Below are 22,613 nucleotides of genomic sequence, written 5' to 3'. Positions count from 1 at the left end.
AAGCTTTAGTAACTCCTCTAAGACTTTTGGGATACCTTGTACTGTCAAGATGTCAGTTAAATTGATTAGATTTCATACTCTTTGGAGCTAATCTATTCTTACAGTGCAAGCACAAATTCCCCCCCCCCTTTCTGTCAGTTGTAGTACTTAACAATCTAATAATAAAAACCATGGATTATATTTTCTACTTTGAGCTTCTTTGTTTTATTTAGTTTCTTTTACTTAACCTGTCTTTTTTCTATCTTGTACTAGTTTCAGCTACTATGGTCAGTTTTCTTTTTGAAACAGTTATATATGTGTCAATCATGAACATTTATTATTTTACTTTCTTAGATATTAAGACAATACAAAATTTAAGGAAACAAAGTTTTATTATTGAAAATTTCAAGTGATTATAACCATTATCAAATAATTTCAGTTTGTTAAAAATCATAGAGTTCTCCGGAAATTAGTTATTTATTACTTGCCAAATATGAATGCCAGTATGTAACTGATTTGATTGTATATCCCACATAATGACTGTTCAACTTTGACATACACTCATTCATATGTGATGGTACAACTCAACTGAACCCCTGTTGCTATCTGTTGCTGATGGTCTCGGATCTTGCCTGAGTCAAATTTGGCATGAACTATTTCAAATGTGACTGACTTTGCACATATACCATATTAAAATCAAAATGCTACATTCATTGTTGAACAAATTTGGCATGTTAGTTCTCCACAAACTCCCTCATGCCTACACCCCCTTTTAAAAACTTTGATTTGAACTTTATTTTCATGGAAAATGGAGGATGCTTTTGTGAGAGTTTTGTATCTGAAAATATACAATACTTTGACTATTGCTTCAGTCTCTTCTTGAGAGTGTCTTCAAATCAACTTTGTTTTAAAAATCAAGTTTGTTTTTAAAATGGAGCATTTGTGTTAGCAAGTATGGTTTTGAGGATGGCACATCATATGTCCAACTAGTTTTAGTAATCTTAACTTATGAGGTTTCTTTGATATTTATCAGTGGATGTGCATAGGTCTCTCATTTCCCCCTTTTACTTCCATCCTATAGATATGTTGGAGAGCTGATTTCTGATTCAGAAGCTGATGTCCGAGAAGAGGATTCCTATCTCTTTGATCTGGACAATAAGGTAGTGTGCTTTAGGGCAGTTCTGTGGAAAAGGGATTATTGCTTAGGTAATGGTCAGACTAAAAATATATATATTATTAGTAAGTCCCCCAGATGAAACTTTTTCTCTCATTTGATAGACTTCTCTTTTTATTCAGGACTGCCTTTAAGTTGCTTTTATTATAATTAAATTGATAAAAAACAAGGAAGGCTCATTTTCTCATCTCTTCTGAATTGATGATTGATCATTACATGACATTGAATTTAATTATATTCTTTTCATTTTTATTACAGTAGTCATTTCATTTTTCTGGTTCAACTTAAGTATGTATCAGTTCACGTAAATCTGACCATATTTCCTTTAATTTTTCAAATTTGATGTTTCTTATTGTACAATAATATTTCATTATATTTATATGCCATTTTGTTAAACCATTCCTATGTCATTTGGCATAATTTTGCTTTTAATTCTTTGACATCACTAAAAAAAATGTTCTAAGTTCTGACTGATAAAATGTAATGGGTATATTGCCCTTTTGGTTTTGATTTTTTAAATTCTTCATTGTTTTATTTCTTTGTCTTTGTATACTTCAGATGTGTCATTTCTTGAAGCATAACAATATCCCTATTTTATATATGAACTATGATTCATTTAGCTTTTCTCCAATAATTTTGCAAATGTTATGTCTACAAATGTTTTTTGGGGGAGTGTGTATTTTCAATGTCAAATTGTGCAGCTATTAATATTTTAGTACAGATGCAGTGTTGGTTCTGGAGTCAGAGAACATCAGTTTATATTCCATCTCAGACACCTGTTACTTGTATGATCTTGGGCAAGAACCTCCTTGAGTCTCAGTTTCCTCATCTGGAACATGAAGGGTTTGGATTAAATGGCTTCTGAGGTCTCTTCTGCTCATATGAATTTTTCTTTTTGTTTTTTGTTTTCCTTGTTTCTAAATCTCCTAAGACCTAAGAGTAGTTGCAGGGCCAAAGAGTATGAACATTATATATACTAACTTAAATGTGTAAGGAAGGATAACCTCAAACAATGGAACAACTCATTTTAATATGTTGATGTATTAAGGTTAAGGCATATGGTATTTGTTTCTTTTAGCAAGCAGTAACTGAATATTTTTACCTGTAAGACTGTTGCAAACACTTCTTGTTACATTGCTTAATTTATGAAGTTAGGTTTTTTGTTGTTAGTTTGACTTGCTTAATAGTTTTCTGTCTTTGGCTTAATCTTATATTTTAATAGATTTTTATTAAAATGTAAACTATAAATACAATGTGGAGTGGAAAAAATTATAGGATGTATTAATGAAGTCTCTTCAATTCCCTAACTACTGGTGTAGGGCTTCTTGTGAGGAAGTAGACTGCCTTTTATAGGGTGTTGAATAGATTGAAACTGTTGTATCCATCAAAGGCTACATTTAAGCAAAAGCTAAAGTTTTGAGAGTTAACAGTTTGACAGAATAAATTCACTTGATAAATTGTGAACAGAGAGCATGAAGCATCATTCCTTAAATAAAAGAAAATGTTTTAAAAATATGTTTCATTTCTGTATTATGGACAGTTACAAGATTGGTGAATAGGGTTAAAGGGAATTTAAAAACATGAATCTAATAGGAAAAGTATGCTCAGTAGCTGTTGAAGCTTTTTAAAATTAATTTCACCATATCATTGTTCACTTCAGCTATAGGCTTGGTATTAGATAGTATGTCCACTTTTATATCCAGACATTCTCTTTTGAATTCTGAATCAGCTGATTAACCCCTACCCTGAGACTTCTTTGATTCACAGGATCATAAAAGCTGAAAAAGGGACCACATAGGGCATTTAGTTAAATTCTCTCATTTTATAAATTTGTGTTATCTCTTTTTTCCTCTTAAATCCTTAGGGAAATGACTATGACAATCAGATGACAGTTATTATTTGGGTTGCAGTACATGATTTTGATTTCTTCTGTCAGGTCCTTATATTTAACACCATTAGCAGCCACGCCATTTTTATAATGCTTTAAATTTTGCAAAGCATTTTAACATGTATCATCTCATATGGTCATCATGGCAAGCCATACAATTTAGGTACTATAATTGTTATTTTCCTCAATTACAGATGAGGCAACTGATGCTCACAAGTTAAATCACTTCATCTTGGAATCATTGGTTTAGAGCTGGGAAGGATCTTAGACACTGTTGATAACTCCCCCTCATTTTTACACTTGAGCAAATTGAGATCTACAAAGGTTCAGTGAATTTTCCTATGGTCATGCAGCTAATAGGTATTTGAAGCAGAACTTGTGTTTCAAGTTTTAGGCTGAGGGCAGCAGTCACATGAGTCAAAGTGCCTTTGTGACAGCTACTCTTGTCAGGAAGAAGGATGAGTCATAAGAAACTTGAAATGTTACATATTGTCTAAGACCACAGACTCTCGTTAAGGCACACAAAACTTTTTTCACCCACATAAGTAAATAAATTGAGGACTGAGATGTTTTCACTGTGTTATAGTTTTTCTAGAGATTTTGACAAGTGACTCTGCAGGAACCCAGATTTCCTGCTCAGTTTCAATTATACTTCCTTATTTTATTTATTTTAAGTGTTTTTTACAAGATGATCTGGCCTCACTGTCTTCTGGGAACCTCTGAGAACCCTAGGCCATGTTGATTGTAACAGTACTGGGGGTATCAAGGCCTTGGTTTCTCTTCTTATGGAAATTAGAACTTTTATGGTCAGGTTTATTGAAACATTTTTGACCATCTTTTTGTTTCAAGGAAAGGTACAAGAGGTAACCTTAATCTGCTTTGGACTGTCTTGATTATCTTACCTAGAGCTAGCTGATTCATCACCAGGAGATTTCTCTATTTTCTAAGAGTAAGAGAAAGAGCCTATTCTGAGAGATAGTGGGACCAGCTCTTTTTGAGGATAATTATGCATTAGGGGAGATCATAGCCTCTCTGTTCCTCAGTTTCATTTTTAAAATAGATACTTAAAATTTAGACTGTTTCTAATTTCACTTTTAAAATTCTTATATAATTTCAATTCAATGTATATAGTTATTATTGTTTTTTAGAATGAGTCTCCCTGTCTTGCCCATGCTGACAGTATAGGGGATGCTTACAGGTTCCAGTTCCAATACTGATTGGCATGGAAGCTTTAAACTGCTCAGTTTTTCCAACTTTGGTTGGTTAGACCTTCTTTAGGCAGGTTGGTGGTGCTCTGCTCTTAGGAATTCACCCTGTTAGTAAAAGACTTTGTGAAAACACCTGATTGACTTTAGTTCTGCTGTAGCTCAGAACTCTTGAACTCAAGACATTCACTAGCTTTAGCCTCCCTCAGTAGCAAAGATTTTAGACACTAGGTTATAACAAATATTTTTCAGTGCTTACTTTGTATAAAGTGCTTCTAGGATCTGAATATTTTAAAAAATAACCCTTGCTTCAAAGGAACTTACATTTTATAGGAATAAGGAAATGCAATATTCATTTCAATTTTCAATTCATAAAATATTAAGTGCCTACAGCACGCATTGTGCTAAGCATTGTTTATACACGAAGAGGTTAAAGACAGCCCCTCCCTCAGGGAGCTTATAATCTAGTGGAGGAGACATCATCTAAACAGTCATATACAGAGCAAGCTATGTACAGGCTAAATAGGAAATAATTATTAAGAAAGATCTGGAAGGCCTTTTGTAGAAGTTGACATTTAATGGAAGCTAATTAGGTTAGTAGTTAAAATGGTAGAAGGAGAGCATTCTATATAGGAGGACAGCCAAGGAAAATGTCAAAGAATGAGAGATGGAGTATCTTGTTCATGGAACAGCAAGATTAATGGGTACATGTCAGGGAGTTAGATGTAAAAAGAAGAAGACTTGGAAAATAGGAGTGGGCTAGGTTAAAAAGAGTTTTGAATACCAAATAGAGCATTAGAAGGCACATTCTGAAGGAGAATCTGGCAAAGGGGATAGAGAAGAAATGGTCATATAGATAGGAGGAAAATCATGAGATAGTAATATCCCAAAAACTATAGAGAAGAGAGAGTGATCAACTAAGTCAAAGTCTTTGACTCAAAGAGAGGCCAAGGAGAATAAAGATTGGGGCAAGACCTTTACATTTGACAACTAATAGATCATTAATAACTTAGATTAGAGAGTTAACTCTAAGAGATAAGGCTCAGTAATTTAAATTAGAGAAAGCAGTGTAATTTCTATGGAATGTTAAGGTCAGAAGCCAGATTATAAAAAGTAAAGAAGAGAGTGAAAGGAGAGAAAGAAAGTAGAGTTACCTATTTGTGACCTTTGGAATTTATCTATAGAAGACAGAAGAGACATAAGATAAGAGCTGGTGGAAACGAAAGAACCAAGTGAAGTTGGTTTTTTTTTTTGTTTGTTTTTGTTTTTGTTTTTTTAAATAAAGGAGACACAACCATTCTTAAGTTGATAGGCAGTAGAAAAGGAACCAATACAGAGGGAGAGATTGAATATAAGTGAGAGAGTAGGGGTAACAGAGTGAGGCGGTCTGATGCAAGAGATGGAAAAATAAGGCCACTTTATCATGTGAGACAGAAACCATCTTTGATGATCAACAAGATGGAGAGGAGTAACTAGGTGGTTCAGTGGATTGAGAGCCAGGCCTGGAGTCAGAAGGCCCTGGATTCATATCAGGCCTCAGAGATACTTCCTAGCTGTTTGGCCTTGGACAAGTCATTTAGCACCCTAGCCCTTGTCACTCTTCTGTCTTAGAATGAAAAGAAGGTAAGAGTTATTTTTTTTTTTAATTTAAGTGATTTATAGCTCAGCTAAACTTTTAAAAACTTAACTCAAAAAGGAAAACTGATTATTATTGGACAGTTGAACTTTTGAACTTCTAAACTTATTTTTTAATTTCATTTTAAATTTAATATATTGTTTTCCCAATTATAATGTAATAATATTTTACAGATGTTTTCTGAAATTATAATATATAAATTGTCTTCATCCCTTCCTTCCCTCCACTCTTCCTGAGATGGTAAGCAGTTTGATCTGGGTTATGCTGTATGACCTTGCAAAACTTGTTTCTGTCTTGGTCATGTTGTGAAAGAATGTTTATATAAAACCAAAATCCAAAAATAAAAACACATAAAGTGAAAAATAGTATGCTTTGATCTGCATACATATTCCATCAGTTCTGGAGGTGAATAGCATTCTTTGTCATAAGCCCATAAGCCCTTGAGAATTGTCTTGGATCATTGGAATAGCTAAGCCTTTCACAGTTGATCATCATGCAGTATTCTAGTTACCGTGTGTACAATGTTCTTGTGATTCTGCTCACTTCACTTTGTATCAGTTCATGTAATTTTGTCCAGGTTTTTCTGAAATCCTGCTCATTATTTCTTATAGTGCCATAGTATTCCATCACCAACATATTATACCACAATTTATTCAGCCATTCACCAGGTGATGGATATCCCCTCAATCTCTAGTGCTTTACCACCACAAAATGAGCTGTTATAAGCCTTTTTGTACTATTATGTCCCCCAACCCCCCCCCCCTTTTTTTAAAAATCTCTTTGGTGTACAGATCTAGTAGTAGTATTAAAGTAGGATTAAAAGGTATGCAGTTTTATAGCTCTTTGGACATAGTGCCAAATTGCTCTCCAGAATGGTTGTATCAATTTCATAGCTCCTCCAACAATTCGTCAATGTCCCAATTTGCCCCATCTCCTCCAACAGTTATTAACCTTTACTATCATATCAGTCAGTCTGAAAGGTGTCAGTTGGTACCTCAGTGTTGTTGCAATTCACATTTCTCTAATTAATAGTGATTTAGACAATTTTTCCATATGACTATGGAGAACTTTGATTTATTCATCTGAAAACTGCCTGTTCATATCCTTTGACTATTTTTCAGTTGGGGAATGACTGGACTTTTGGTCAGATAAGCGGATTTCAGAATTCTTTGCCATGAAAGTAGTATATTTATGGGTAATAGCAAGATTGAGAATATGATCATCTTTGTGCATGGATAGAGGAGTAGCTCATGGGAAGAGAGTTGTTTGACAGGAAAGGGAATAAGGGGGCAAAGGAGAAGTCCAAACAAAGTGCTCTATGAACAGTACTCAAAGAGTTACCATTAATGTTTTGATAATTATCTTAGATGGAGGTATCTATTGTGGTGATCTAGAGACGTATTATTGGCTCTTTGCTATTTACTTGAGTAAAAGCACAGTTGACACATAACAAGCTTTCAGGTGACACAAAGTTGGGAGGAATAGCAACCATTTGATACCAAAGTTAATTTGCAAATCGGTCTGAATCTGATACCATAAACTTACATTATTGTTTGTTTGGCTCTTCATTTATACTTAACTCCTGTATTTTTATGATTTGATTTTAACACCATTGATTGTCTATCCCTTTCTCTCCATTCATACTACAACTATCCTACTTCAGTATTTTGTCACTTCTAACTTAGTCTCCCAATTGGTCTCTTGATCCTGCCTCTTAATTCTTCAGTTCCTTCTCTATACAGTCATCAAATTGATACTACTAAAGATAAATAAACTTGACCATGTCATTAACTTGCACAAGTAGTTTTAGTGGTCCCCTAATGTCTCTATAGTGTAAAATAGAAATTGCTGGGATTTAAGGACCTTTACATTGGGGGTCCAACCTGTATTAGGTTCATAACAAATTTTTTTCTCATGTAATCTGTTTCAATAACACTAGCCAGCTAGTTAATCTTCATACATTACATCTTTTGTCCTGCCTCTGGCCTTGCACATATTTTCCCCCATCCTGGGAATGATTTTCTTCTTTATCTCTACCTTCTTAAAAAAAAAACAACAAAAAACTCTTTACTTGATCTTCCCATCCCTATTAGCTTTGGTCCCATATCTCTCATTCTTCATGGCTAAATTGTTTGAGAAAGCTATCTTCATGGTACTTCTACTTTTTCCCCCTCTTACTTTCTTCTAAGTCCTCTTATGTTCTAATTCAAATATCATTTTCTGCTGGAGGCCTTACTCATATTTCCCTAATAGAGCCTTTTTTTGAGAATGCCTTCAAAGTCCTTTCTGTATCTAGATATAACCTCCTCCATTAGGATGCAAGCTCTTTAAGGACAAGGTCTGTCCCCAGCTTCCCCCCATCCCCACTCCCCAACCCCTCAGCTTTTTGTATCCCTAGTGTTTGGCATAGGGCCCAGAACATAAGTGTTCAGTAAATTATTGTTGACTGACTGTTGGAACCCTTTATTTCCCTTTTAACAGCTCATTGCTACTTTCATGAGAAACTTTTTTGATATCCCAAGGTGTTAGATCTTTATAACTATTTTGTACATATTTCTCCAGTAGATTGTTTAATTATAGAGTACAAAGTCCATTTCATTCCTTATTTTTCTTAATCATTAAACATTTATTAAGTTCCTACTATGTACTTGGCACTATGCTATGTGCTGGATATACAAAAAGAGGCAAAAACACAGCCTCTTTCTATACTTAGCATCTAGAACTGGAACTAATACACAATAGATGTTGAATAAATATTTTTTAGGTTAATTTGAATTGTGGGTTTTAGGTAGATTGAATTAATAGTTTAATACCACAAGCAAAACTAATACAGTTCTGGCATGCATTAAGGCATAACTTTCATAGCTAAAAAACTTTTTTTCTGATGTAATAAGACTATCTCTGGAGTGTTGTATTCAGTTCTGGGTACCAGAGTTTTTAATAAGGACATTTTTCAGCTTATGTGTCCAGAGGAAGGTCTCTCTAGACAGTGAAGAGCCTTGAATCTCTGCCATACAAAGATTGGTTGAAGAAACCAGGGATGTTCACACTGTAGAAAAGATGATTCAGTGGGATCAAAATAATTGTCAGATATTTGAAGGGTTGTAATATAGAAAAGGGATTATTAGGCTTGCTTTATTTAACTCCAGAGAGAAGATCCCAGGATCATTGGATGGAAATAGTAAAGAAGCAAATTTTGAATTGATGTAAAGAAAAAATTGCTAATAAAGCTATCACAAAGTAGAGTGGGATGCTTCAGCAAGTAGTACATTTCCTTTCATTGACTATCTTAAAGCAGGGGCTAGATCACCATTTATAAGGCTTATTGTAGAAGAGATTCTTTTTTTGGGAAGTGTTGGACTAACTGGAGTTCCCTTCCATCTCTAAAATTTTAGATTTGAGGAACAAAAGAAACTTAAAGGAACTTAAAGCTGGAAAGATCAGAGAAGACTGCATGATGTGGATGATGATCTAGCAAAGGAAATTCTGAAGGAATGGCCAAATAGAAGGAGATCCAGGAGAAAAAAGTAAAAAATATGACTATCCAGGAAGATAAGTTGATTAACAGTGTCAGATGCTGCAAAGAGGTCAAGAAATAGGAGATCGAAAAAAAGATCATCTGATTTGGCATTTAAGAGATAATTGGTAATTTTGGAGAGAGCATTTTCATTGTGTGATGAGGTTGGAAGTTCAAAGGACTGAAAAGTGTGAGGAAATGAAATACAGGCAACAAGTTTAGACCTGGATATAAAGATTTGGTAATAATCTGCTTAGGAGAGGTAATTGAATTCATGAGATCTGATGAAATAAACAAGGGAAAGTATATAGAATAAGAGGACTCAGAAAAAAGTATTGAAGGTCATCTACACTTAAAGAGATATAATGATCTGTCACTCATTGTCAAAGGATATTGTAAAGTAGTAAGAGACAAGTAGTCAGGAGAAAAGTAGTGATAGAGAAGCCACTGGAAAAGAAAATATCCAGGCATGGCTGGTCATCCATGGTGTAGAAACCTACAAGAAAGGTCCAGGAAGATGAAGACTGAGAATAAGCCATCAAATATAATAAATCGTTGGTGATCTTTCTGAGAATAGTTTATTGGTGTAATCAGAAGTCAGATTGCAAGTGCTTGAGGAGTTGGCAGCAAATGGAGACCATTCTTTTAGGAATTTAACATAAAAGCAGGAGAGATAAAACCTAATAGCTTGAGAGAATAGTTAAGTGAAGTTTTTTTATTTTCTAAGAATGCTTCTAAGCAGCCAAAAAGGAGGCATTACAAAGAGAGAGACTGAAGATGAGAAAGACTAATTGGTGATTCAATACACAAAACTGACAGGAAAAATTAAGGTCGAGGGCATAATTAAAGTGATTAATTCAAAGGAAGGAAGGAAGGAAGGAAGGAAGGAAGGAAGGAAGGAAGGAAGGAAGGCAGGCATTTATTAAATAATTATCATGTGTCAGACTGTGTGCTAAGAACATTATAAATGCCTCTTTTGAACCTTAAAATCCCCCCTGGGAGGTAGATACTGCTATAATCCTCATTTTACACTTGATAAGAAACTGAAGCATATGGAGATTAAGTGACTTGCCCAAGGTCACCCAAGGTAAGTGCCTGAGGCCAGATTCAAACTCCAGTTTTCCTGACTCCAAGCCCAGGGCTCTATCTACTATGCCTCTAGTATAAAAGCTTCCTCCTCTTCTGAGTGTAGATCTAAGGAGGGGATGAATGAAGGCAGAGAAATTTTTTAAGGAGTAAAGTGGGAGAAATGGGAGCTTATATCTAATGGCTTCTATCTTGGAATGAAGTCATCAACTAGTGGAAGCTAGAGTAAAGGTTTAGATAAATTGCTTTGTGGAAGAGACAAGGCAAGCATACCATTGTAGATAGCCAACCTCAAACTCAAGAACACCTAGGTTCAAGTTTCACCTTTTAACACATTTAGTAGGTGTGACCCTAGGCAAGTCATTTAAACTCTCAGTTTAGCAGGTAGCCCTCTATGATAATGCTATAAGGTACTGTGAATGTCTCCAACTGCATTGGTACAAATGTTTTCCTCACTGGAAAGTTAGTTACGCAATCACAGGTCCAATCTCTGCCTCTGTTTTAGTCCCAATTGAAAATGTAATAACGAGAATCAAAAATTAATAAAAAGATTGCTTCATAACAAAGAGTTCTCAATTAAGGGTAGAGAACATGACTTTGTAGTTGACCCATTAGGAAATGGTCATGAGCTCAGCACTCTCTTGGACCCTTTCCTTTCTATACTATTTATGGTCTCATCACTTCCCCTGGGTTTCATTTTTATCTCTATGTACATGACTCAGATCTATAAATCAAAGTTGTAGTTTCCCCTGAGCTTTAACCCTATATCACTGATCTCCAAATCCAGTCTTCTGTCTACAATGTCACCTAGCTTCACAGTGGAAGAAAATGGACCAAAATAGGGATGATGACTTAAAACAAGGTTATATGAAGAGATGAATTTCTAGTAAAGATAAAGTACAGTTTTAAATATGTGGCATATCTCTTTCTACCAGAAGTGTGAAAAGAAGTTCTGGAGCCATTAGGAATATATGTTTGGCAATTGGGATTGAGAGAGAACCAGGCGTCTTCTCCCATATCCACTCTACTTTTCATCTGTATTATACCCTGTAAGATTTGAAAACTTAACAAGAGTTGGATGGTTATGTGCATTGCTAAAAGTAGAGTTGAATGAATTATTCTTGTGCTAAGTTAGAGGTTGGCCTTCTGACAGTTTCCTCGTGTACAAAGGCACACTGAAGATAAATTTTTAAAAGATAATTTTTCATTGATTGTTTTTGACTTTTTTAAAAAAAATATTTTTCCTGTTATGGCCCTCTGCAGCCCTTTCCCAGAGAGCCATTAATGAATTTCTAAAATGAAGAAAAAAATTTTTATATATATATATAACCAAAAGATCTTTATATAGTATTCCATATCTGTGTCTCTTACCTCTGCAAAGAAGCTGGGTTGTGGTTGCCTAATTTTTGGAGGGATGAAGGTTGATCATTGTAATTTCACATTCAATTTCAATTATTTAATCATAATTCTTAATATTTGTATCACATCATTTTGTTATCCTGGTTCTGTTTATTTCATATTGTGTCAATTCATATGCCTTTCCATATTTCTAAATATTCATCATTTTCATGATTTTGTATAGCATAATAATATCCCATTAGGCCAATTGCCACAGTTTATCTGGCCATTTCACAGTTGAATGCAACAACTTTTTAAAAGTCTGTGGAATCTTGGGGAATAGTTGATGGGGGAACTTGGATCCATTATAGCTGCCTCTGTAATGTTGATGAAATTTTTTTTGTTTGAACTGGAGCCATTGGGACTATGGAGTCTTAGCAGCCATATATTTCTGGAACTATAATGTATAAAACTTGCCTAATTTGATGTTGCTTTGAAGTTGAATGTGTGTAATATGAGGTATGGCATGTTATTTATTCACAAGATATTTAAGTAAGAATATCTTTGCATAAGTCTAAAGGTATAGAAGCACAGTAGTAAAAATTGAATATACTAAAGACAATGCTACTGCTTTCCATCAAGTGATAATGTTTCACTTATCTGAAAGTCTTGGATTTATCAGCCTTTCCTATGCTGAAGGATGTCTGAAAATAAGAAAACAATCAGGAAAGCCAAACATGTCAGAAAATCAGTTCACTAAAGTTTATTTACCTATATTTATGGTAGATGGAGCCTCATCATCAAACAAATCAACAAGCATTTATTAAGTACCTAGTGTCAGATACTAAGCACTGAATATACCACAGAAAGGCAAAACAAAACAGTAACAATAAAAAACCATTCCTTCTCTCAAGGAACGAATAGTCTTTTGAGGGAGACAACATGAAAACTATATATAAACAAGGTAAAGATAATCTTAAAGGAAAACTTCTTGCAGAAGGTGGGATTTTAGGTGGGACCAGAAGTCAAGAAAGTCAGGAGACAAAAAGGAAGAGCATATTCTAAGCATCAGGAGAACCAGTGAATGGAACAGGAAAATGGAGTATCATGTTAAAAGAATAGCTTGAAGATCAGTGTCACTGTATCATAGAGTGCATGGAGAAAAGTAAGGTGGAAGAAGACTGGAAAGATAGGAAGGAGCTGAGTTATAAAGGACTTTAAAAATCAAATGGAGGATTTTATATTTGATTCTGGAGGTAATAGCCGTTGGCATTTATTGACTTGTTAGGAATGGGGTTTTCAGATATGGTCAGACCTGCATTTAGGAAGATCAAATTTGACATTTAATAGGGGTTGGACTATAGTCGGGAGAGACTTGAGCCAGGGAGGCCAATTAGCAGGCAGTTTGCAATAGTCAAGATCTGAAGTGATGACATTTATACCAGAGTGATTGCAGTGTAAAAGAAAAAAGACATATATAAGAGATGTTGGGAAGATAGATGACAAGATTAGTTACTGATTCTATATAAAGAATGAGAAAGAGTAAAGAATCAAAAATGGATGGCTAAGGATTATAATTGGTACCTTCAATAGTAATAGGGAATTTAATATAGATTTTGTTTAATATGATTTTATATAGACATATAACAAACTAGATTATCTGGTTTCTAGACCCATAAAAAAGTAAAAGCATTGAGAAATGACAGGTGCCAATCTAACATGGAAAAAACAGAGAAATCACTTCATAAAGAACCTTAGAGTTCAGTAAGTATAACTGTATTTAGTAGATAGCCACATTTACCTCAATATGCCTAAAGGTCCTATTGTATTTTATCATAGACCAAGCTGTTCCTAGTGCCCTAAATCAAAGAAAAAATTATGTTCATTATCTTCTGTTTGAGGAGTCAAGGAAATATGTGGGGTTTGTTGTTTTTTTGCAAAGGCTTCCCTTGAAAATTGCTTTAAAATTTTTTATGACATTTAAAAGTAAGTTTCTGTTGGGTAGAAAAAGAACCATTTAGGGATCCTTATTCCCTAGACTCTAATGATGCTGGATCAAGGAACCATTATTCTATTACCTTTTTCTGTTTTGTTAAACATTAAAAAGTGTTGTTTCTAAAAGCTAGCAGTCACCTTTTAATACATCTGAACCAGAGAATGATTTATGTTTATGTTTATGACTCTAGTTTGGAAACCCATTGTGATGTCATGCTCCCTAGCGTATAAATGCTTATGACGATCAGCAGTAGTTTTATCCGTATGAAAATAAATGCTGTGGATTTTTATACATGTCATTATCACAGAGCATGGTAACGAGGAATATTTTTTTAAAAAGAGACATGAGATTAGAGTCTTGTCCTGAAAAAAATACAGAAGTTAAGCTATTGGAGGAAGGAATATAGGCAAGAATGCTTTCATGATTTGCAACGACTCTTTGCAAGATTCTATTATCTGCTGGTTCATTTGGGAATGTGAACTAAAAAGACCTTTGTATTGCACTAATGGAACTGTAAGTATTTGTTTTTTGTACATTGAAATGAGTTCTGTGACTTAAGTTGACTATACAATTATTGAACTTTAATCAAATTCCAGTAGCTTCTCTTATTTATCAGGAGTCTTCCTATTGTTATAATTACATTTTAAGAGTACGATTTTGGAGCTTTGCTTCACTAATATTAAGAAGCATTTTCTGTTAATCTCTACATTGTGCTTTACACTGGTACAACAGAAATCCATGAATGTAGGGCTCTTTGACAACAAAATATTTATAGATACCAATCCTCCTACAGTCACATTGAGGCCATTCCTTTAGTTTTCTTTAGTAGATAATAACCTCTGTTATCTTCTCTCTTTCTCTCTCAAAACTTCAATTTCTCCCTATGTGTTCTTTACCTATTGCCTTTGTTATAATGTATATTCTTGTATTTAATAGGTTGGGGGTTTTTTTTGCAAGGTTTTGTACATAGTAACTATAAGGTAGCTTTGAATTGTTAGCTTTAGGTTGTTTCTATAATGTATAGTTAGAATTATATTATATATGTAATTGTAAATATCTCCATGTAATGTGTAACTTGCATTTTGAAAGATTTTTGCTTGCTTGCTTTCTTCTTTCTTTTTACTTCTCCCTATCCCTAGTATAGAATATAGAATAAGTTTAGTTTGAAAGATCCATTTGGGGAGAATATTTCTCCCAAACAGTTCTCACTGGGGAATGTTATAAGGAATTTATTTAATATTTATTCTGTCTCCTTAGGAGCAGACTTTATAGGTTAGAAGAAGTTTTATTAAGTTGATGATATCTCCTTTAAGAAGACAGAGCAGACAGATCTGTCTTGGTCACTTTAAGAGGCCTAGGATAAAAAGAGAGAGTTCTGGGTCTGGTCTTTCTGACTTTATTGGGAGCTGGTTGCTGGATCATTTCTCTTAGAAGATCTGTTAGTTATTTTTAGACATTGACTTTGAGAATTAGAGATACATCTACAAATTTGAGTTCAAGACTGTTGCTGAGAGCTTTTCTTCTGAAGTGAGAAAGGGCTAAGAGAAGGGGTTCTGTCCACTCACTCACTGTCACTTGGGAGCAGACCTGTGTCTGTCTGAGTTATCTGATAGTTGACTTTAGGCAGTTTTGGATTTTTCATAGATTATTTTAAGTTTATTATAAATTTAAGGTTCTTCATTTAGAATAGGATAGTAAGGTTGTAAGGGGGAAAAGGGGCTTTTGGTTGAATACTAAAAGGTTGGTTGCCAAGGGATTAAACAATTATCAATCCCCAATTAAGAATAACCTCAAGTTAAAATGATTTTTATGGAAGTTTATTTACAAAATATAGGAGAGAGTGGAAGTAGAGAGATGAGAAGAAGGTAAGAGTAAGAGATTGTATTTAAGTCTGGGTTTTACTCTGGCAGGGCTCCAGAGGCCCAGCCAGAGCCTAAAAGTCAATTAACAAGGGTTTTAGCCACAAGGGCTTCTCCCAATCAAGGGAGCCTCCCAGAGGCTAGTACCTCCTGGGAGGTTAAAGGAGTCAGCTTTCTTCACTCACCACATGTAGTTCTAAGAGAGAGATTTAAGAGCAGTCTCACCAAAGTCTCAGGGTCCCAGATCCAGAGCTCCTCCACGTCCAAGCAAGAACCAGAAGCCTCCTTCATGTCCCCTTCACAAACCAGAAGACCCTGGGTTCACTCCACTCTCTCTTTTTAAAGGGGCCTCTTTTGCATCACTTCTGTGCCTTCCTCTTAGGTTGCATGTCCAATCGCAACAGATGCTTTTCTTAGGACTGCCCATGAGGCAGTCAGTAAATTCTGATTTGTTACTCATTCTACCTCCCAACTTGTGATTTAAGTGGAGATGTTTTCACCTTTGATGATTAAATCTAAAGATGGGCAGGATAGATTCAATCTCATTATCACAATTCCCCTTGATCATTTGGGAGACTAATCTGGAAATTTGGAGGTCCTCGAAATAATTTTGTAGATCAGAGACCTACAAAATTATTTCAAGGACCCCCAAATTTCTAATACCACGCCCCCCCCGCCCCCCCCCCGAGATCTAGAGGAAGACTAGTCTCCCAGATGGATCTTGTAAACATAGCCAACTTTTAAATTATAGAAATTTGGGAACAAAAAGAAAAGAGGACAAAACCAATGATCCAATGATTGCTAGGCACATTGACAAAAAAGCCATTTGGGGGCAGTCCCCTTTGGCATAAGAATGTACATTCAAAATAAATGCATTCAACTCCCTATAGTTCAATCAACTGCACCCCAAAGTTCATTTTGGATCTTCTTGATGTAGTGTGGGTTTCTGCAGACATCTTCATGGTGCCTTCTCCAGACAGGTTTGTTGTCTGGATTCTGGGGAGATGGCAAATTTCTTATCCTGAAATTACTCTCAAAAGAATTTAAACTTTACATTATAGATTATAAAACATATATTCCCTTCTGAGGAGAATTACACAAAGTAGAATTTGATCTTTGGTTAGAGAGTATATTTTAAGGAGGTCTACTTTGTAGACAAGAAGAAGCTGCAAAGAAATCAGTCATTTTTTTTCTTAATTTAGAAACTAATATTAGAGTAAGATTAAGAGATTCTTGTCCTATTCCTAACTCCTAGTTTTTCTATTTCCTATATTCCTCTCCCTACTTCTATTAGAAATAAATAAGAGTTGGATTAAGCTGTTTCCCACCTTCCATCCAGTGCCTTCAAATAGGTTAACCCTGATAGCTTTAGCTTATTTATAACAGCTTTAGCTGATCAGTACAGCTATCATTTGGCTATAACAGCTTCAAACATGCCTTAGTCCTCCCCTTATTCAGCCCCATCCTTTAAAAAAAAAAAGTTCACTCTGCCTTACCATTCTTCAGGTTATCTGGTTTCATATCTTCCTTTTCTTAGCCAAAGACCTTAAATATGCTATCTGGTCACAATCTCCACTTTGTCTCTTTTCTTTCATTCTTAAACCCTTTACAAGTCTATTTTCTAGTCTTACTGTTATACTGAAAATTTTCCTTCCAAAGTTACCAGTAATCTCTAACTTGCCAGATAAGATAGTCTTTTTTCTGACCCATCCTTCTTGACTTGTCTGCTGTATTTGACTTTGAAGTCTCTTTCATTGGTTCATCATCTAGATCAGTGGTTCCCAAACTTTTTTAGCCTACCGCCCCCTTTTCAGAAAAAAATAATACTTATCCCCCTGGAAATGAAAATTTTAAAATTTTAAAATTTTAATAGCAATTAATAGGAAAGATAAATGCACCTATGGCCATCACCATACCCCCCTGGATTGCCGCAGCACCTACCAAGGAGTGGTAGTGCCCACTTTGGGAATCACTGATCTAGATCATCCTTAACTCCCTAACTCTAGGTCTTCTCCAAGGTTCTGTCTTAGGCTCAATATGCTTCTTTCTACACCCTTAGTGACTATATCAGCTCCCATGAGTTTATTCATCATCTTTACATAGATGACTCATAGATCTAGTCCTAGTCTCTTCCCCTGAGCTTTAATCCTGCATCAACAGTTTTCTACCAAACATTTTGAACTGGATGTCCCAAAGACATCTCAAATTTAACATGTCCAAAGAAGAACTTATTTTCTTTACCTCTCAACCTGTGCCTCTTAAAAACATCCTTATTTTAATTATTCCTCTAGACTGTTAAATTCATAACATTGACAGTATCCCTGCTTTCTCATTCCTCTTCACCCCACATAGCTTATTAATTGCCCAACTGCCAAATCTACTTCTATAATCTCACTCATGTCTGGTCTTTTTCCACTTATGTGGCCACCACCATAGTTCAGACTCTTGTCATCTCTTGCCTAAATTATTGTAACAGCTTCCTAATTGGTCTGACCTGGCTTCAATTCATCCTTCACATTGATGCCAAAGTGATTTTCCTTAAACTCAGATATCTGTGTATGTCACTCCCCTACTCATTAATCCTAGCAGCCTCCTATTTGCTCCAATAAAATCTCCTCTTTATAGCTTATGAAGTCTCTCATTCTTGGCCCAAATTGTGTTTCCAACACCATTATACATTATTCCCCCTCCACCTCCTCTATAATCCATCCAAAGGGTCCTTTCTGTCATCACAGGTGACACTCCATCTTCTATCCTTATGCCTTTGCATTAATCCCCCATCCCCATCCCCAGGCTGGAATAAATATCTTTTTTATTTCACCACATAAAATCTCTTTCTTCTTTTAGCACTCAGCTCAAGCTGATCCCATCAACTTATCATGCCCTCCCTCATAATTGCCTTGTATTTAGCCATTTCACATCTCTTTGTAATTAATCTCTTTATAGTTATTCTGTATATGTGTATGCATATGTCTCTGTATACACATATATGTGCATACATATGCACACATAGATAGATCAATAATGTCTTTGTTGTCTCCCCAGTATATTGTATGTTCCTTGTGAATAGGAATTATTTTGTGTATTATAATAGATTACAACCTGAGAGCCTAGCCTAGTGACTGGAACATAGTAAATAATAAATAAAATTTTTTTTTATATTTTGCTAGTTTTTTTTATTCCTCTCCATTTGTTGTTTTGTACATTAAAATGCTCAATTCCCCTGTTTTTTTCCCCTCAAATTTCTTGACAGCCTCTAAAGAAGGGAAGTTCTTCTGCTTCTGAATTGGATCCTTCTCTTTTCTTTCTTTTCTCCTCAATCTAATTCCTGTCTTCAAAGCTTTTCAACCTCTGTCCTTACCTCTGTTCATGTCTTCTTTTTGAATTTAGCTATGTTCCAGACTCTATAATGAAAAAGAAAAGTACTTCATTTCCCCTCCTGTTCCCCAGACTTACAAAAACTTTATAACAGCTCTCCTTGCTTCAAGTCTCTTTCCATTTGAATCCTCCACTGAACTGCCAAAGCCTACAGATCTAATCATGTCACTCTGCTCAGTAAAATTCCAGTAGCTCCCTAATGCATCTGTGATGAAATATAAACTTCTCTGAATAGCCCTTTACAACCTGGTCATGATAACCTATATGGAGGGGCAGGCTGGGGATGGCTCCTCATCTTTGTGCATATCTTTAGTGATAATGGCAGAGTAGTGAGAAAGAGATCATATTTATGATCATAGATTTAGAACTTGAAGGGGTATTAAGGAGCTATCAAGTTTAACCCCCACACTTTATAGATATAGGAATGGAGACCTAAGGAGTTTACTTGCCAACTAGTAAGTAATGATTTGAACTCATGTCTTCATTCTATCCACTTGCACTTCACCTCTAGGAGGCTGAGGATTCTATGCATCACAGTTTTTGATGAACAAACTTTAATTTGATTGTTGGCATTCTGAATTTGAGATATCTATCTAATGAAAAACAAGTGTGGAACTGAATGTAAATCTTGAAATTATTCTTATTTTTAAAAAAGTATTCATAGAAATTAAACCAGAGGAAAGCAAGGAGTTACAGCTAAATGGAAGGATGACTTACAGGTATCTTTAGAGAATTAAAGAAAGGAGTTGGCAGAATTTATTTTAATTGTAGGCCTCAAACTCATGAGAAATATTATTTCATGGATCATTTGATGATTATGCATTTCAATACTAATTATAACTTTTTACAAAAACAACACCATGAAAATCATTGCAGCTTACATACTAACATCAATTGCTGAAGATGAAGTGGTACAAACTTTTATGATTAACTTAATGAAACATTCCAAATCAATTTAGAGTTAAGATCAAAATATATAATGAACTAGAAAGAATAATAATTAGAAAACCATCATATTATTAAGATTTAACCCTAAATTATTTAAACAAGCAAAAGTGAGCAATGAGCAACAGAAGTAACATTGACAAAACGATAATAATTTCATTCATAAGTTAAAGGTGAACAAATTGCTAAGACTAGGAGACAGAAAGAGCTCAGAAAACATCTTAGTCATGAAACATTTGATGTGATTTACCAAATGGGGAGACATGGCTGCCCAAGCTAATACCCAATTACAATATAAACTTATCTATAAAATCTTTTTTTTTTTTCTTTAAACCCTTACCTTCCATCTTGGAGTCAATACTGTGTATTGGCTCCAAGGCAGAAGAGTGGTAAGGGGTCAAGTGACTTGCCCAGGGTCACACAGCTGGGAAATGTCTGAGGCCAGACTTGAACCTAGGACCTCCCATCTCTAGGCCTGTCTCTCAATCCACTGAGCTACCCAGTTGCCCCCTCTATAAAATCTTAAGAAGGAACTTCCAGCCGAGATTGCTAGTTGAACACAGATACGTTAGCTCTCACAAACCTAAAAATTTTACCAGGCCAAGAAGTTCAATGAGAAAGAACAGCAAGTGACTACTCTACCCCAGAACTGCTCAAAAATTTATCCAGATATTGAAAGGCATCTGCAAAGGAGGCCACCAGCAAAGCCTATACCTATCCAGGGCAAACAAGATGTCAACCTCCTAGTGGAACCAGAAGTGAGCCAGAGACACTGCTTTGTCTGTAAAGGTGACAAAAAAGGAAGTCTCCCCTGACAATGTGGCAAAGTGGTCTTAAGTCCACTTAATATATATATATATATATAAAATCCTACTCAAGGAACAGATTCCCAGAAAATAATAATAGACCTAACAGATACCAGGATCTCCAAGAGACAGTAAGATATTGTTAGAACAAAATTTTAAAGTTGAAAAATTAAGGGAAAATGAAAGATTTTATATCAGAAAAAAATTGACCTAGAAAATTGGGCAAGGAGAGATAATTGATGAATCATTGGACTTCTTAAAACCCATTTTTTTTCCCCTCATGCTGAACACTTTTTAAAAAATCAGAAGTGAAAACTGCTCAGATCTTTTAGAATCAAGAGGCAAAATGAAAATAGAATCCACCAATAACCTCCTAGAAGAAACCCCAAAAGAGAATTCCTAGAAATGTCATAGCTAAAATCCAAGGTTACTACATCAAAGAAAAAATACTTCAAGCAGCTTGAAAGAAGCAATTTAAGATCACACATAAGATATAGCAGCTTCAACTTTAAAAGGGAAAGGAGCTTGGAATATAATATTCTAAAAAGAAAAAAGATATGGGCTTATAATCAAGAATGACCCAGGAAAATTGAGTATAATCCTTCTGGAAGGATTGGATACCCTTTCCCTCCCCAAAGAAACAAATAATATTGGAGGATATAATCAGTCTAGAGAAAGTTTGGGAAGTTATTTAGTTAAGCAAATTCATCTCATGGTCACTCAAGTATAAAAAAACAAAAATAGGACTACAAAAAGAAGAAAAATTTAAAGATTTACAAATTTTATTGCAGCAAACTTTGTTCTATCCAGAATGGGGCTGAACCCAACAAATTAAAATCATGAGAACACTGAAGAGCCAATTTATAAGGTATCCCAAAGGTAAAGAACATTCCCAAGCCATAAGAAAAATCTCAAACTGTACTGATTCCAAAAATAGGTAAATGAAAGAAGCATCAACAGGTACCCAAGCATATTCCTACTATCTCAACTATACTATTGAATTGAAAAACCTTTGTGGATGTAGATTTGTGACAGAAATCACAGGGCCAGAGGTCTACAGGTTTCCTCCCAGTTCAAAATCTGAGACCTTATCTTGCAAAATAGGTATGCTTTTATAGTTAAATGTTTTTGCCTACGTGACACTAACCCCACCCTCCACCCCAATGTCTTGGAGACCATTTCTGACCTGCTAGGTCTCCTGATCTCTGACACCATTTTTGAACCTGTTAAGTCCCCCTCCATGACCCTTGGATGATCTTCAGCTCCCTGTAGCTTCCTACAGGAGCTAGCTTGCTTAGAGTACACTGTAGAATGGATTACTGTACTTATGATTAACATAGTAACTTACTAGTACCACACTTAAAATTACTCTAACAATATTACACACATTAAATTATAATTCAGGTATTATCCTGGGACTATGTTGTTAATCTGGTTACATACATAGACTCTTATCTTGGGCTATATTTGTATTACAAATCACATTGGCAAAAGGTATCAAACTAAAGGAATTCTTAGGCTAATACAAATGAGGGTCTGCTTAATAAATTTCCTTCTTATATTTCCCCCCTTTGGCCCTCCCCAGATAAATCTGGGAATGGACCGATATAGTCTAAATGCATAGAGCGTACTTTATGGGGGATGCATGGACCAGATGGCAGTTTAAGAAGAGGAATGAGAATAGGCAGAGGTCATTGGAGACACTGGCACAGAAGTATAAGGGACTGCAAGTAATAGGGGTTTCTGGGTTGATAATTATTGATCTGAGGTGATGGCAATGTTCTTTTCTTGAGGATTGTCCACAGC

At 35.2% G+C, this 22,613-nt stretch overlaps 1 protein-coding gene across 1 annotated transcript in view; it reads left to right on the top strand.

Moving 5' to 3' along the window:
* Positions 1 to 22,613, top strand: part of EHMT1 (euchromatic histone lysine methyltransferase 1) — a 307,779-nt gene that overhangs the window by 256,179 nt on the left and 28,987 nt on the right. The window contains exon 25 of the mRNA XM_044663911.1: positions 1,061 to 1,139. Coding sequence (XP_044519846.1) covers positions 1,061 to 1,139 — 79 coding nt within the window. The remainder of the gene's footprint in view (positions 1 to 1,060; positions 1,140 to 22,613) is intronic.

This window comes from Gracilinanus agilis, chromosome 2 (assembly GCF_016433145.1).
Source record: "Gracilinanus agilis isolate LMUSP501 chromosome 2, AgileGrace, whole genome shotgun sequence".
NCBI lineage: Eukaryota > Metazoa > Chordata > Mammalia > Didelphimorphia > Didelphidae > Gracilinanus > Gracilinanus agilis.
This window is presented reverse-complemented; position numbering and strand designations above follow the sequence as displayed.